The 14,179-nt window shown below is 40.2% G+C and overlaps 1 protein-coding gene across 4 annotated transcripts in view; it reads right to left on the bottom strand.

The window, feature by feature from the left end:
- LOC126473313 (dynactin subunit 1) overlaps positions 1-14,179 on the bottom strand; it is a 158,826-nt gene that overhangs the window by 31,255 nt on the left and 113,392 nt on the right. For all 4 annotated transcript variants that reach the window (XM_050100291.1, XM_050100294.1, XM_050100293.1 and 1 more), the window contains 6 exons: positions 9,583-9,782; positions 9,390-9,491; positions 9,125-9,250; positions 2,867-3,041; positions 1,265-1,458; positions 1,025-1,141 (listed from right to left, as the gene is read on the bottom strand). In XM_050100291.1, coding sequence (XP_049956248.1) covers positions 1,025-1,141; positions 1,265-1,458; positions 2,867-3,041; positions 9,125-9,250; positions 9,390-9,491; positions 9,583-9,782 — 914 coding nt within the window. The remainder of the gene's footprint in view (positions 1-1,024; positions 1,142-1,264; positions 1,459-2,866; positions 3,042-9,124; positions 9,251-9,389; positions 9,492-9,582; positions 9,783-14,179) is intronic.

Genomic DNA, 14,179 nt, shown 5'->3' with positions numbered 1-14,179 from the left:
CAGACACAGACCTACTATCTTAACAGGTGGGAATGTCTGTATCTATTGTTTGATCACATCCTATGTGAATGGACCAGGAAGAAACCCTACTAACTGATACACTGGAATGTACACTCACAGTGGTTTGCCAAGTATAGATGTAGATGCAGATATATATGTAGAACTATGATGGGCACCTGTTCTCTTGATATTCAATTGTAATTTGATATCGCTTTTGGTTTGCGGGTTTTTTGCATTCCTGGAAACTGATACTAGGTATTTAGCAAAGTCATTCAAATTACACGAGTTTTTGAGTTTTGGTTGCAGGATTTGGTAACTCTAGTTTCCTAATGATAGAGAAGGCTTTCCTTCTAGGGTGGGTATAATCTAAGGATTATACCATTCCATGCTAGATCTGTGTTTGACACTCGTCCAATGACTGGAAAAATCTGTTGCACTGCCGAGAGTTAGGATGTTCCTCACATTCCCTTAAAAATTTCTCATTCCTTTTCTCTCCAACCAGGAATGTACTCTTTATGGTATTCTATAATGAAAGCAGAATTTTGGTTTACAAACCTATACTTCTAATTCGCTCAGCAATTTTCAGTGGCTAATACAGTGCATTAGTAGTGATATCACTGAACTGGTCAGATAACATCTCTGGCAGACAACAAATCCTAAAGTCCAGGGTTCACCACACACTTAGTGCAGTGATTTTTTTCTGTCATTGCTTCTAGAAATAATGTCAAGCTCCATGATGGTTTGGAGTTTATGACAAAATGTAGTGATGGGGTAGAACTGCTGAAAGTCTGGAAGGACGCAAGAGCACACTACTTCCCGCCATGCCTACTAAAGTACTGTGGTATTCAAACCAATCTTCAAGTTCAGGGCACCTTTACCTTATTCACATTTACAATACAGCTCTGGAAAAATTGAGACACAATGATGAAGTAAATGATGAATAACTGTTACAGTAATGTTGTAAATGTGGAACCCATTTGTTGCCACCTTTGAATAATCAATTTAACAAAATTGTCACTATTACCTTTTGCAGCTCAACTGCCTTTTTAAGTATTGATTCTGCTGTCTTCAGTGACCAATTATCTGCTTCTTTCTCCCTCACCTTCTCCATAAGACTAGCTGTTGTTACCCTCTTAGGCACCTACAAAATGAAAACATTCAACTATCATATAACGAAAGTAGCTTGTAACAGATATCTATATCTACAGCTGTACTCCAAAACCAAGAAAACTCATGGAAGTATAAAACTTGAATAAATCAGAACCTTGAGAGGCTTCATGTCCAAAAAGCGCTTATATTTAATGGCTGCTTCTAGCTTCCACTTCTCTTCTAAGGCAACTGACAGGGCACGGCGAAGACTCTGAATCTGTTCCTGAAGAAGTAACTCGTTTCCACCAGCTCCAGCACTTGATATGATGCTAATAGGACCCATGAGTGAGTGTTCCTGAGTTGCAACTGCTGTAAGTCATAACACAACTAGAATTAATGCCCACAAATAAAGACTGTGAGTCAGATAGAATCTTACAAATTCAACAACCTATTAACTTTGCAGTCTTCACAGACTGAGCAGTAACAACTAATTAATAGTCCAACTCAAGTGAAATTCAAAACAAAAATTTCACAGTCAGTCATTCTTAAAACATGTAAAATTCTACCCTGCATTGCATTTAACAGATTCAATTACTTACATGTAACTCAGAGCACCAACTTTACTATCTTTGGCCTGAGCATTTTATATTGCAGCTATTTTACTGCTAATTTCCGATCCTAGCTACGCTTCTCATGGAAAATATGAATAGATAATTTTGGTCTTTTTTTTCTGAAAGGCTGAAGCATCAAAAGCTTTCTGAGATTATCCACGTAGCTAAGCACAAGAATTTAAGCTCTGTTATATTACATGGCTGAGGAACCCGTTAAGTGCTGATTCTATTCCAATGAAATCTATGGATTATTACTAAACAGTATAAAAGTTGTTGAACATTTGTGATATATCATATGAGCTTAAGAATGTAAAACTGTTGCAACTCTATGAAGTTATATTGAAGATCCAATTTGTACACAATGATGTACAACATATACATTTAAAAACGCTACATCACTGCTGTCTTGATGGGGGCTAGAGAGAGGAGGGAGGGAGGGCGGGGGTGGGGGTGCTGACACCTTCTACGTTGCCTTATAAAGTGTTAGTGTGAGTAACATTGAATAAAATAACATTGCCACCGAAGTACAGCTGTGTAGTGGGCTGGAGAAGAGCATTTATTACTGTCCAGAGCTATTCACGGCATGGCATTCAGAATAGTTAATTCTGCCATCTTCCGACATGACATTGTCTAAAGCTTCATTTTTCAACTGGGTATATTTTTTAATTAAATTAAATTCAGATGTATATAGGAAAAGATTTTGTTGACTAAATTGGCAGCAGAGAATACAATAGGAAGTCCCACAAACAATATCCTAAAAACCAATGGTTATTTTATCTAATAAGAGACAGAAAAGAAAGGTGGGAATGAGATTCAACAGTGATTAGATACAGAATTCATCCATAAGTGTAAGACAAGTGAAAGATAGTAGGTCAGGATAAAAAATTACCAACAATGAAATGATAGCAACAAAGAAAACAGTAGAATGATTACCAAACTGATAATGCTATTTCATGTATCATAGCTGCTGCTGCATATGTGACACCCAATGCCATAGCTGCTTCCAGGAAAGGATAATGAATCGTCATGTGTTAGGAACATTTTCATAAGCAACTATCAGTGCTCAATAATCTTGCTAAACATAAGTACATAACCTAGAATTAGCAAGCAACAAAAGAGGAATCGAGATACAATATTACAATATTAACAGTGACAATAGATCGAACCTGTTTTCCTTGGAAATCCCTCATTAATAGCTTTCTTGTTCAAGCTCTTCAATTTGTCTTTTAATTCACGCCGTTCAGTCTCTAGTGAATCTATATCTGCTTGTAAATGGTCCATTGATGCTTCATGTTCCTTCTCCTTCCGTTTCAGAAGTTGTTGAAAATCATCTAATTTTCTCTGTGGAAAAGTTAATCATTGCTATTAATATAACTGGTAAAATACAAAATTTTAAAGTATAGTAATACCTTCTATACGAGAGTACAGCTTGCTTGGAAAAATTTCACAAAAAAGAAAAATTTGCTATAGGTCACTTGCAAAACACATGGTGGCTGATAATCAGGCCTCTAATGGCAACATGAACCATGGACCTTGCCGTTGGTGGGGAGGCTTGCGTGCCTCAGCGATACAGATAGCCGTACCGTAGGTGCAACCACAACGGAGGGGTATCTGTTGAGAGGCCAGACAAACGTGTGGTTCCTGAAGAGGGGCAGCAGCCTTTTCAGTAGTTGCAAGGGCAACAGTCTGGATGATTGACTGATCTGGCCTTGTAACAATAACCAAAACGGCCTTGCTGTGCTGGTACTGCGAACGGCTGAAAGCAAGGGGAAACTACAGCCGTAATTTTTCCCGAGGGCATGCAGCTTCACTGTATGATTACATGATGATGGCGTCTTCTTGGGTAAAATATTCCGGAGGTAAAATAGTCCCCCATTCGGATCTCCGGGCGGGGACTACTCAAGAGGATGTCGTTATCAGGAGAAAGAAAACTGGCGTTCTACAGATCGGAGCGTGGAATGTCAGATCCCTTAATCGGGCAGGTAGGTTAGAAAATTTAAAAAGGGAAATGGATAGGTTGAAGTTAGATATTGTGGGAATTAGTGAAGTTCGGTGGCAGGAGGAACAAGACTTCTGGTCAGGTGACTACAGGGTTATAAACACAAAATCAAATAGGGGTAATGCAGGAGTAGGTTTAATAATGAATAGGAAAATAGGAATGCGGGTAAGCTACTACAAACAGCATAGTGAACGCATTATTGTGGCCAAGATAGATACGAAGCCCACACCTACTACAGTAGTACAAGTTTATATGCCAACTAGCTCTGCAGATGACGAAGAAATTGAAGGAATGTATGATGAAATAAAAGAAATTATTCAGATTGTGAAGGGAGACGAAAATTTAATAGTCATGGGTGACTGGAATTCGAGTGTAGGAAAAGGGAGAGAAGGAAACATAGTAGGTGAATATGGATTGGGGGACAGAAATGAAAGAGGAAGCCGCCTGGTAGAATTTTGCACAGAGCATAACTTAATCATAACTAACACTTGGTTTAAGAATCATGAAAGAAGGTTGTATACATGGAAGAACCCTGGAGATACTAAAAGGTATCAGATAGATTATATAATGGTAAGACAGAGATTTAGGAACCAGGTTTTAAATTGTAAGACATTTCCAGGGGCAGATGTGGACTCTGACCACAATCTATTGGTTATGACCTGTAGATTAAAACTGAAGAAACTGCAAAAAGGTGGGAATTTAAGGAGATGGGACCTGGATAAACTGAAAGAACCAGAGGTTGTACAGAGATTCAGGGAGAGCATAAGGGAGCAATTGACAGGAATGGGGGAAATAAATGCAGTAGAAGAAGAATGGGTAGCTTTGAGGGATGAAGTAGTGAAGGCAGCAGAGGATCAAGTAGGTAAAAAGACGAGGGCTAGTAGAAATCCTTGGGTAACAGAAGAAATATTGAATTTAATTGATGAAAGGAGAAAATATAAAAATGCAGTAAGTGAAACAGGCAAAAAGGAATACAAACGTCTCAAAAATGAGATCGCCAGGAAGTGCAAAATGGCTAAGCAGGGATGGCTAGAGGACAAATGTAAGGATGTAGAGGCCTATCTCACTAGTGGTAAGATAGATACCGCCTACAGGAAAATTAAAGAGACCTTTGGAGATCAGAGAACGACTTGTATGAATATCAAGAGCTCAGATGGAAACCCAGTTCTAAGCAAAGAAGGGAAAGCAGAAAGGTGGAAGGAGTATATAGAGGGTCTATACAAGGGCGATGTACTTGAGGACAATATTATGGAAATGGAAGAGGATGTAGATGAAGATGAAATGGGAGATACGATACTGCGTGAAGAGTTTGACAGAGCACTGAAAGACCTGAGTCGAAACAAGGCCCCCGGAGTAGACAATATTCCATTGGAACTACTGACGGCCGTGGGAGAGCCAGTCCTGACAAAACTCTACCATCTGGTGAGCAAGATGTATGAAACAGGCGAAATACCCTCAGACTTCAAGAAGAATATAATAATTCCAATCCCGAAGAAAGCAGGTGTTGACAGATGTGAAAATTACCGAACTATCAGCTTAATAAGTCACAGCTGCAAAATACTAACACGAATTCTTTACAGACGAATGGAAAAACTAGTAGAAGCCAACCTCGGGGAAGATCAGTTTGGATTCCGTAGAAACACTGGAACACGTGAGGCAATACTGACCTTACGACTTATCTTAGAAGAAAGATTAAGGAAAGGCAAACCTACGTTTCTAGCATTTGTAGACTTAGAGAAAGCTTTTGACAATGTTGACTGGAATACTCTCTTTCAAATTCTAAAGGTGGCAGGGGTAAAATACAGGGAGCGAAAGGCTATTTACAATTTGTACAGAAACCAGATGGCAGTTATAAGAGTCGAGGGACATGAAAGGGAAGCAGTGGTTGGGAAGGGAGTAAGACAGGGTTGTAGCCTCTCCCCAATGTTGTTCAATCTGTATATTGAGCAAGCAGTAAAGGAAACAAAATAAAAATTCGGGGTAGGTATTAAAATTCATGGAGAAGAAATAAAAACTTTGAGGTTCGCCGATGACATTGTAATTCTGTCAGAGACAGCAAAGGACTTGGAAGAGCAGTTGAATGGAATGGACAGTGTCTTGAAAGGAGGATATAAGATGAACATCAACAAAAGCAAAACAAGGATAATGGAATGTAGTCTAATTAAGTCGGGTGATGCTGAGGGAATTAGATTAGGAAATGAGGCACTTAAAGTAGTAAAGGAGTTTTGCTATTTGGGGAGCAAAATAACTGATGATGGTCGAAGTAGAGAGGATATAAAATGTAGGCTGGCAATGGCAAGGAAAGCGTTTCTGAAGAAGAGAAATTTGTTAACATCCAGTATTGATTTAAGTGTCAGGAAGTCATTTCTGAAAGTATTCGTATGGAGTGTAGCCATGTATGGAAGTGAAACATGGACGATAAATAGTTTGGACAAGAAGAGAATAGAAGCCTTCGAAATGTGGTGCTACAGAAGAATGCTGAAGATTAGATGGGTAGATCACATAACTAAAGAGGAAGTATTGAATAGGATTGGGGAGAAGAGAAGTTTGTGGCACAACTTGACCAGAAGAAGGGATCGGTTGGTAGGACATGTTCTGAGGCATCAAGGGATCACCAATTTAGTATTGGAGGGCAGCGTGGAGGGTAAAAATCGTAGAGGGAGACCAAGAGATGAATACACTAAGCAGATTCAGAAGGATGTAGGTTGCAGTAGGTACTGGGAGATGAAAAAGCTTGCACAGGATAGAGTAGCATGGAGAGCTGCATCAAACCAGTCTCAGGACTGAAGACCACAACAACAACAATGGCAACGTGCTAGTTATGGTGTATGTTTTAATTCTCTCTCTCCCACACTAATGTACCACTAATTTGAAAGACAAACACTGAACCATGCATAATACATCAATTTTTCTCTTAGTAAGCCCAAATATTTACCATGTCATCCTGGCATCTCATATATTCACAACTCTTCTTTATTCTATGTTTACTCGGTGCAATAAATTCTTGTGAAAACATTTTTTCCTCCTTAATCAAAAAACAAAAAAATCTTGGCCTCAGGTGCAATGATGTTCACTAAAACCATTTCTCTCCTACCAGTTTTTAATGAGGATGTCCATGGTTTGTATTTTCCGCCGTTTCCAGGGTCCAGGGAAACTTGTGTTAGTAATCCAGATTTGGACTAACAGACTAAAGTAACTATAGACATGCATCCGGTGTTCCAAATCTCAATCATTTGATAATTATGGCTCGCTGAATCATCTCCAGACACAAGATGGCCAATGTTTGCACTGTTGTTGTTAAATTGCCTACCTGTCAGAACTAATATCTGTAAATAACACCTTATGCAGAGATTTTCAAGTACCAGTAGGTATCACTGCATTATCAAAAATGTCAATTACTTCTTTTACACATAAAAATTTAGGGCTTATCCTTGCTCAACCAGTTTGTTCATGAACTTCTCCTAGAATGTCTTGTTACTACAGACATTTATTTGGTATATTTTGCTTTCCTATTCAGTCCTTCCATCTGTTTTACATGCATTTCTCTAACACATGAAGAGTTTCATGAAACAAAATAACATAGTAATTACACTGGAGCACACATCATATGGAAGCAGGTATCAAGTTTTTCTTTCTAACCAAACACCATACATTACTCTTTCAGAGCACTGTATGATAAAATTGCATTCACATCTAAAACACCTCAATTATCCAAAACATCAGCAACATCTGGTGACTTTGTAAACCCTTCATAGATATCTTGGCCCAGAGTTTTTACAGCTCACATAACTGTCTCATTTACACTCCTGGAAATTGAAATAAGAACACCGTGAATTCATTGTCCCAGGAAGGGGAAACTTTATTGACACATTCCTGGAGTCAGATACATCACATGATCACACTGACAGAACCACAGGCACATAGACAGAGGCAACAGAGCATGCACAATGTCGGCACTAGTACAGTGTATATCCACCTTTCGCAGCAATGCAGGCTGCTATTCTCCCATAGAGACGATCTTAGGGATGCTGGATGTAGTCCTGTGGAACGGCTTGCCATGCCATTTCCACCTGGCGCCTCAGTTGGACCAGCGTTCGTGCTGGACGTGCAGACCGCGTGAGACGACGCTTCATCCAGTCCCAAACATGCTCAATGGGGGACAGATCCGGAGATCTTGCTGGCCAGGGTAGTTGACTTACACCTTCTAGAGCACGTTGGGTGGCACGTGATACATGCGGACGTGCATTGTCCTGTTGGAACAGCAAGTTCCCTTGCCGGTCTAGGAATGGTAGAACGATGGGTTCGATGACGGTTTGGATGTACCGTGCACTATTCAGTGTCCCCTCGACGATCACCAGTGGTGTACGGCCTGTGTAGGAGATCGCTCCCCACACCATGATGCCGGGTGTTGGCCCTGTGTGCCTCGGTCGTATGCAGTCCTGATTGTGGCGCTCACCTGCACGGCGCCAAACACGCATACGACCATCATTGGCACCAAGGCAGAAGCGACTCTCATCGCTGAAGACGACATGTCTCCATTCGTCCCTCCATTCACGCCTGTCGCGACACCACTGGAGGCGGGCTGCACGATGTTGGGGCGTGAGCGGAAGACGGCCTAACGGTGTGCGGGACCATAGCCCAGCTTCATGGAGACGGTTGCGAATGGTCCTCGCCGATACCCCAGGCTCAACAGTGTCCCTAATTTGCTGGGAAGTGGCGGTGCGGTCCCCTACGGCACTGCGTAGTATCCTACGGTCTAGGCGTGCATCCGTGCGTCGCTGCAGTCCGGTCCCAGGTCGACGGGCACGTGCACCTTCCACCGACCACTGGCGACAACATCGATGTACTGTGGAGACCTCACGCCCCACGTGTTGAGCAATTCGGCGGTACGTCCACCCGGCCTCCCGCATGCCCACTATACGCCCTCGCTCAAAGTCCGTCAACTGCACATACGGTGCACGTCCATGCTGTCGCGGCATGCTACCAGTGTTAAAGACTGCGATGGAGCTCCGTATGCCACGGCAAACTGGCTGACACTGACGGCGGCGGTGCACAAATGCTGCGCAGCTAGCGCCATTCGACGGCCAACACCGCGGTTCCTGGTGTGTCCGCTGTGCCGTGCGTGTGATCATTGCTTGTACAGCCCTCTCGCAGTGTCCGGAGCAAGTATGGTGCGTCTGACACACCGGTGTCAATGTGTTCTTTTTTCCATTTCCAGGAGTGTATTTCCATACTGACTTCATAGTTAGGAACAACTCTCAATACTTCGACTCTATCCTCTTAGCCATCTATTTTTTCCTCTCATGGAAATTACTTATTAAAAATGCTTTACTGGAGCATTAAGTAGTCAGTTACAAAGAAACAATATTTTGTCAATTCCACAATACACAGGACACATGACACAACGGTCTAGAATTACACTCACCTGCAGCTTTTCAATTGTCATTTCATATTCTTTGGAAGAATTTCCTAATTTCTTCTCTGCAAATTCTTTTCGAACACTCATTTCACTAAATTCCTCTTGTTTCAGTTTTAGTGCTTTCTTCAGTTCCTGTTCAAATTAGTAAGAACTATCAGAGCTCAATTTTTTGTGAAGGATGATATAAACTATACTTTAGACATTGTATTTCAAATAATAAAAATTCTACATTGATTAAAAAACTACCTAGATAAATAAAACTATTACATACTTTTATATCTGCTTCTCTAGCCTCTAGTTTTTGCTTGAGATTTTTAGTTTCCTCTAGTTCTTTTTTTATTGCTTGTGCCCTCAGTGCAATAGGTGGGACAGGCTAAAATAAAATACACAAAAAGCAGTTATAAATTGGTATATCAATTTAATACTTGAATTTTACATTAGTTGTCATACTGTACTTAATATACCTTTTCTTCTGCCCCAGAACTTACTGCAAGCTCATACTCATTGTCCTGTAGAACTTTATTCAGTTTTGCTACTTCTCCTGATATTAGTCCCATAGATGCCTTCATACTCTCAATTGGCCCCCGATCATCTTCATAAATGGAATCAATTGCAACATATGCAAACTCTCTTATTTTTTCATGTGGGACACCAGAATCAGGTTCTGCAAGAGGACAAGAGAATAATTAAATAGCAATACACCATAACAACTAAAACAAGGGAAACACTCTGTGGTAGTATTTCTCCCACTACTGTAGTCCGCCCCGGTAGCTGAGTGGTCAGCGTGACAGACTGTCAATCCTAAGGGCCCGGGTTCGATTCCCGGATGGGTCGGAGATTTTCTCCGCTCAGGGACTGGATGTCGTGTTGTCCTAATCATCATCATTTCATCCCCATCGACGCGCAGGTCGCTGAAGTGGCGTCAAATCAAAAGACCTGCACCAGGCGAACGGTCTACCCGACGGGAGGCCCTAGCCACACGACATTTCCATTTCCCACTACTGTACAACTCAAAAGGGTCTAGATAATGTTTTGACGCAGAGTTAAAAGACTAAGGTGTGAATAAAATCTATCTCAGTGGAAATGGGGCACATCACAAAATTTCATTATTGGTTAAAAAGCTATAAATCATCCACGAATCTAAAACATGCATCCTCTTACTTTCACATTTCACGATGAGCATTCTATTGGGTCGGGGCATAAGTTTGTAGAGTTTTTGTTTTGCATTTTGGTATTCCAGTTGCTATGGGTTTGTTTATTGTTTATCATTTTTTATTTTTAGTCCACTGCTGTTACTTGAGTTTACATACTGTCATTTTATCATTTGGAGATAGTGAGTGGAGCTATGGACACAAGAAAATGGAGTGCCACTTTGAGAAATGTGAACATTTTTGACATATTCTTCTGTTTGAGTGCAATAGAGGGGGGTGACAGCAGCAGAGACAGACAAACATTTGTGGCTTGTATGGGGATACTGGCACTGGACAGAGCATGGCAGAAAAATGGTTTCCTCTTTTTAAGGAGGATTGTCTTGACATTAATGACTTTTCACATGCAGGAAGACCTTCAGTATTTAATGAAGATTGTTTACATGCTTTAATCCACAATATTCCACATCAAATTACTCAAGAATGGGCAAATGAGACAAACGGTGATCTATCCACCATAGTGTAACATAAGCATGCAATAGGGGACATTAAAAAATCAGGTATATGGGTTCCACAAGCTCTAAGCCAAAAATCATATGCGTATCTCTGCTTGCTCGTTGTCAACTTTGACCATTCCAGAACAAAAGAAGTTTGTTATAAAATCTGTTATTCACTAACTTATCTCTCTCTTGATTTGTCACTTGCAGAGTTTTTGTGAGTGGTAATGAGATATGTTGAGATTATAAATCAGTGTTCTGCTTAATTGACATTAAAAAGTTTACAAGAAATATTAAAATACAGAAGAATGATTGAAAATGTGGTTTATGTGATTTCATAGATAGTCAACACAAAATATGAATCCCCTTGCAGCCTTCCACCCGCAGTAGGTGGAATGAAGTGAGCCTGAGCAATTTGTGGCCCTGCATAGCAGGACCACTGCATCAAGAATTGATAAAAGGTCAACTGTAAGAAGATATTCAAGGTAATGGTCATTTCTATTAATGTCAAGGTGACAGATCACTACATGGAATAGGTAATCTCATTAATGGAACTGCAGTCCAAGCAAGACTGTGCCATTCCATTTTGCCACCGCAAAATGAGTAACTTTTTATGGTAAAAAGAAGAACTTTTGCAAAGTATCAGAAGATAATATGATGTTGTCATGAGCAACGTACAGTAAGTAAACAAGTGAAGGAGAAATACAAGTGCACATGCTGTTGGGTCACTTCGAGTAATTACAATATTTAAGACAAAAAGAATTTTTTGATTGCGTACCAATCAAATAAGTTTGAATTGTCACAAAATGTGACAAAGGAAATCGATTGTTTGTGCATTTCAATAACTTCTCTGCACATAAGTCACAAAGCACCAAGTCGATGTGATTAAGGGTTTCTGCGTGCGGTTTCGAGGCTACGAGTGCAACTGCAGCTTCCTACAGCATCAATCCATCGCTACACATTTCAGCAGTGGTGCAGCTAACTGGGGCAATGGCTACTTAGCAGCTGCATATCTGTATTGGCAGCAACCTGCAGCTATTTGAACAACAAATTAGGTGTGCTGTACCCTGTACTGCCTACAGTTTTGTGTAGTGCATCATACTTTGTAAAGATTTGTGATAGCATTATTAAATATAGTTGTGTAATGGTGCTAAAATGTTTGTGCAACATGGAAAATGCTACAGACTGTGTAGACTTTTAGATTTTCTGTATGCTTGTCACAACCCATAGCATGGATAGCTGTACTGTAACAGAAAAATTAGATGAAGTGCCTAATTGTGTGATGACAATACTAACAATATGACTACACTTACAGCTAAGGTAATAAATTAGATTAAATATACAATAGTATTATGATACTTCAATCCCTAGGGGAAAAGTGGGAACTATTAGGTGATATAGTACTAAAGTAAATAAAATTTCTAAAATGGAGGAAACCTTAGTGATTTTTACCTAAGGAGTTCAAAACAGAAATAAACAAGCACTGTGATTCAGCAAGGGAAGAAACTGAAGAACAATTTAAAAATATAAATGAAATGATAGAACAAGAAGCGTCAACTAACAACTGGGTTGGTGCATACATTCATAGTGTTTCCCCACAAGTTTAATAAACACAACAGATACATATAATAGAGACTGTAGTCACCAACAATAGATTCTCCTTCAGTATTTACAACAGTCTGCCAACACTGGAGAAACTTTTCGATTCCGTGACTGTAGAAATCATATGGTATTGAGGCAAAGAATTCCTCATGCCACATTCAGGGCTCATTTTCATCCAGAAAGCAAGTTCCTTGTAGGTTATTCAACAGAGACCAGAGAAGGTGAAAAATCTGAGGGCTCTAGTTCAGCTGAATAATGTGGGTGCAGAATGACTTCCCAACGAAACTACTGTATAAGGTGTTTTGACAGTCTAGCAGAATGCAGGTGGGCATTATCACGGACTAGCATCACTTCAAGCAATCCTCCTGGTCCTTGTTCATCGACTGTGTCTGCACGATGCCTCAGTTGTTGACAATATGACAATAAATGTCAGTAGTGATGGCTACACCTCAGGGAAGCAATTCATAGTACTCCACACCATTGGTCTTCCGCCAGAAGCATAATGTTATTGTTTGGGATGCAAGCAGGTCTTTGTACAGGGAGTTGCTGCTTTGTTTGGGTTCAGCCATTCCTATCTTCTCTTGATGTTAGCATAAAGACACCATTTTTCCATCACCAGGAATGATACAGAATAGGAATGGTTGATATTGTTCACAAGCCAATTGATGATGAGCAAGCACAGATGCACATTTGGCTACCCACTGATTCTTGTGATTTTTGTTCAGAACATGCAGTACCATACACCCGATTTTTTGCACCTTCCCCATTGCATGCAAACATTGTACGATGGTGGAATGATCACAGTTCACCACATTTGAAGTTCTTGAGTACCCTAATATGGATAATCATGGATTAATTCATTTAAACGACCTTCATCAAACCCCAAAGACCTTTCTGAACGTGGGGAGTCACTAATATCAAAACGAGCCTCCTTAAAATGAGAAAATCATTTTCTTGCCATGTTCTGTTCAGTGGCATTATCCCCATTCGGGTGCAAATGTTCCTAATTGCCTCCACTACTGGCACCCCTCCACTGAACTACAACAGAAGAAAATGTAGGAAATAATCTGATTTCTCGGCTTGGCACACAATTTTTTAGCATTCACAGCTCCACTCATTATCTCCAAATGACAATATGTGAACTGAAACAGCAGCAGTGAACTAAAAAAAAAATAATAATAATAATTTACAATCAATAAATAAACCAATAGCAACCAGAATACCAACATGCAAAACAAAAACACTATGAACTTTTAACCCAACTTAATACAACTAATTTCAGAACTACAGGGTGAGTCACTAACTATTGCCAGCTAGAATAACTCCGAAAGTATGATAGTAGCTGAAAGGTTTGTGGGACAAAAGTTGCAGGGGACAACGGGGGCCACAATATGGCATTGGTTTTTTGATGCTAGGTCTGGTCGCATCTGAGATATGAAGGTCAACTTTTTTTTTTTTTTTTAATGAGATGCTATAGTTTGGAACTTATTTTCTGATAGTGGCTTTCAACATGAATCCAATGTGATGTTTAATAGTAAGGTCTTTGAAGGTCACGAAGGTGTCATGAACATCCATTTACAGAAGGTGTTCGAAGTGATGACCATTGGTATCAATGCAGTGCTGTAATCTTCTTATCACAGATTGAGTGGTGTTCCTTACCACATCGGCACTTATCGAAGCACATGCTCTGACAATTCTCTCTTGCATATCTTCAGGTGTAGTTGGAACGTCTTTATAAACAATGTTTTTTATGAATCTCCACGAGCCGTGCGTGGCTCATGTTCCTTCCATCATGTATTTTACATCCTGTTTTT

The sequence above is a fragment of the Schistocerca serialis genome, chromosome 4 (assembly GCF_023864345.2).
Source record: "Schistocerca serialis cubense isolate TAMUIC-IGC-003099 chromosome 4, iqSchSeri2.2, whole genome shotgun sequence".
Classification (NCBI taxonomy): Eukaryota; Metazoa; Arthropoda; class Insecta; order Orthoptera; family Acrididae; genus Schistocerca; species Schistocerca serialis.
Note: the sequence above shows the minus strand (reverse complement) of the source record. Positions and strands in the feature narration are given on the sequence as shown.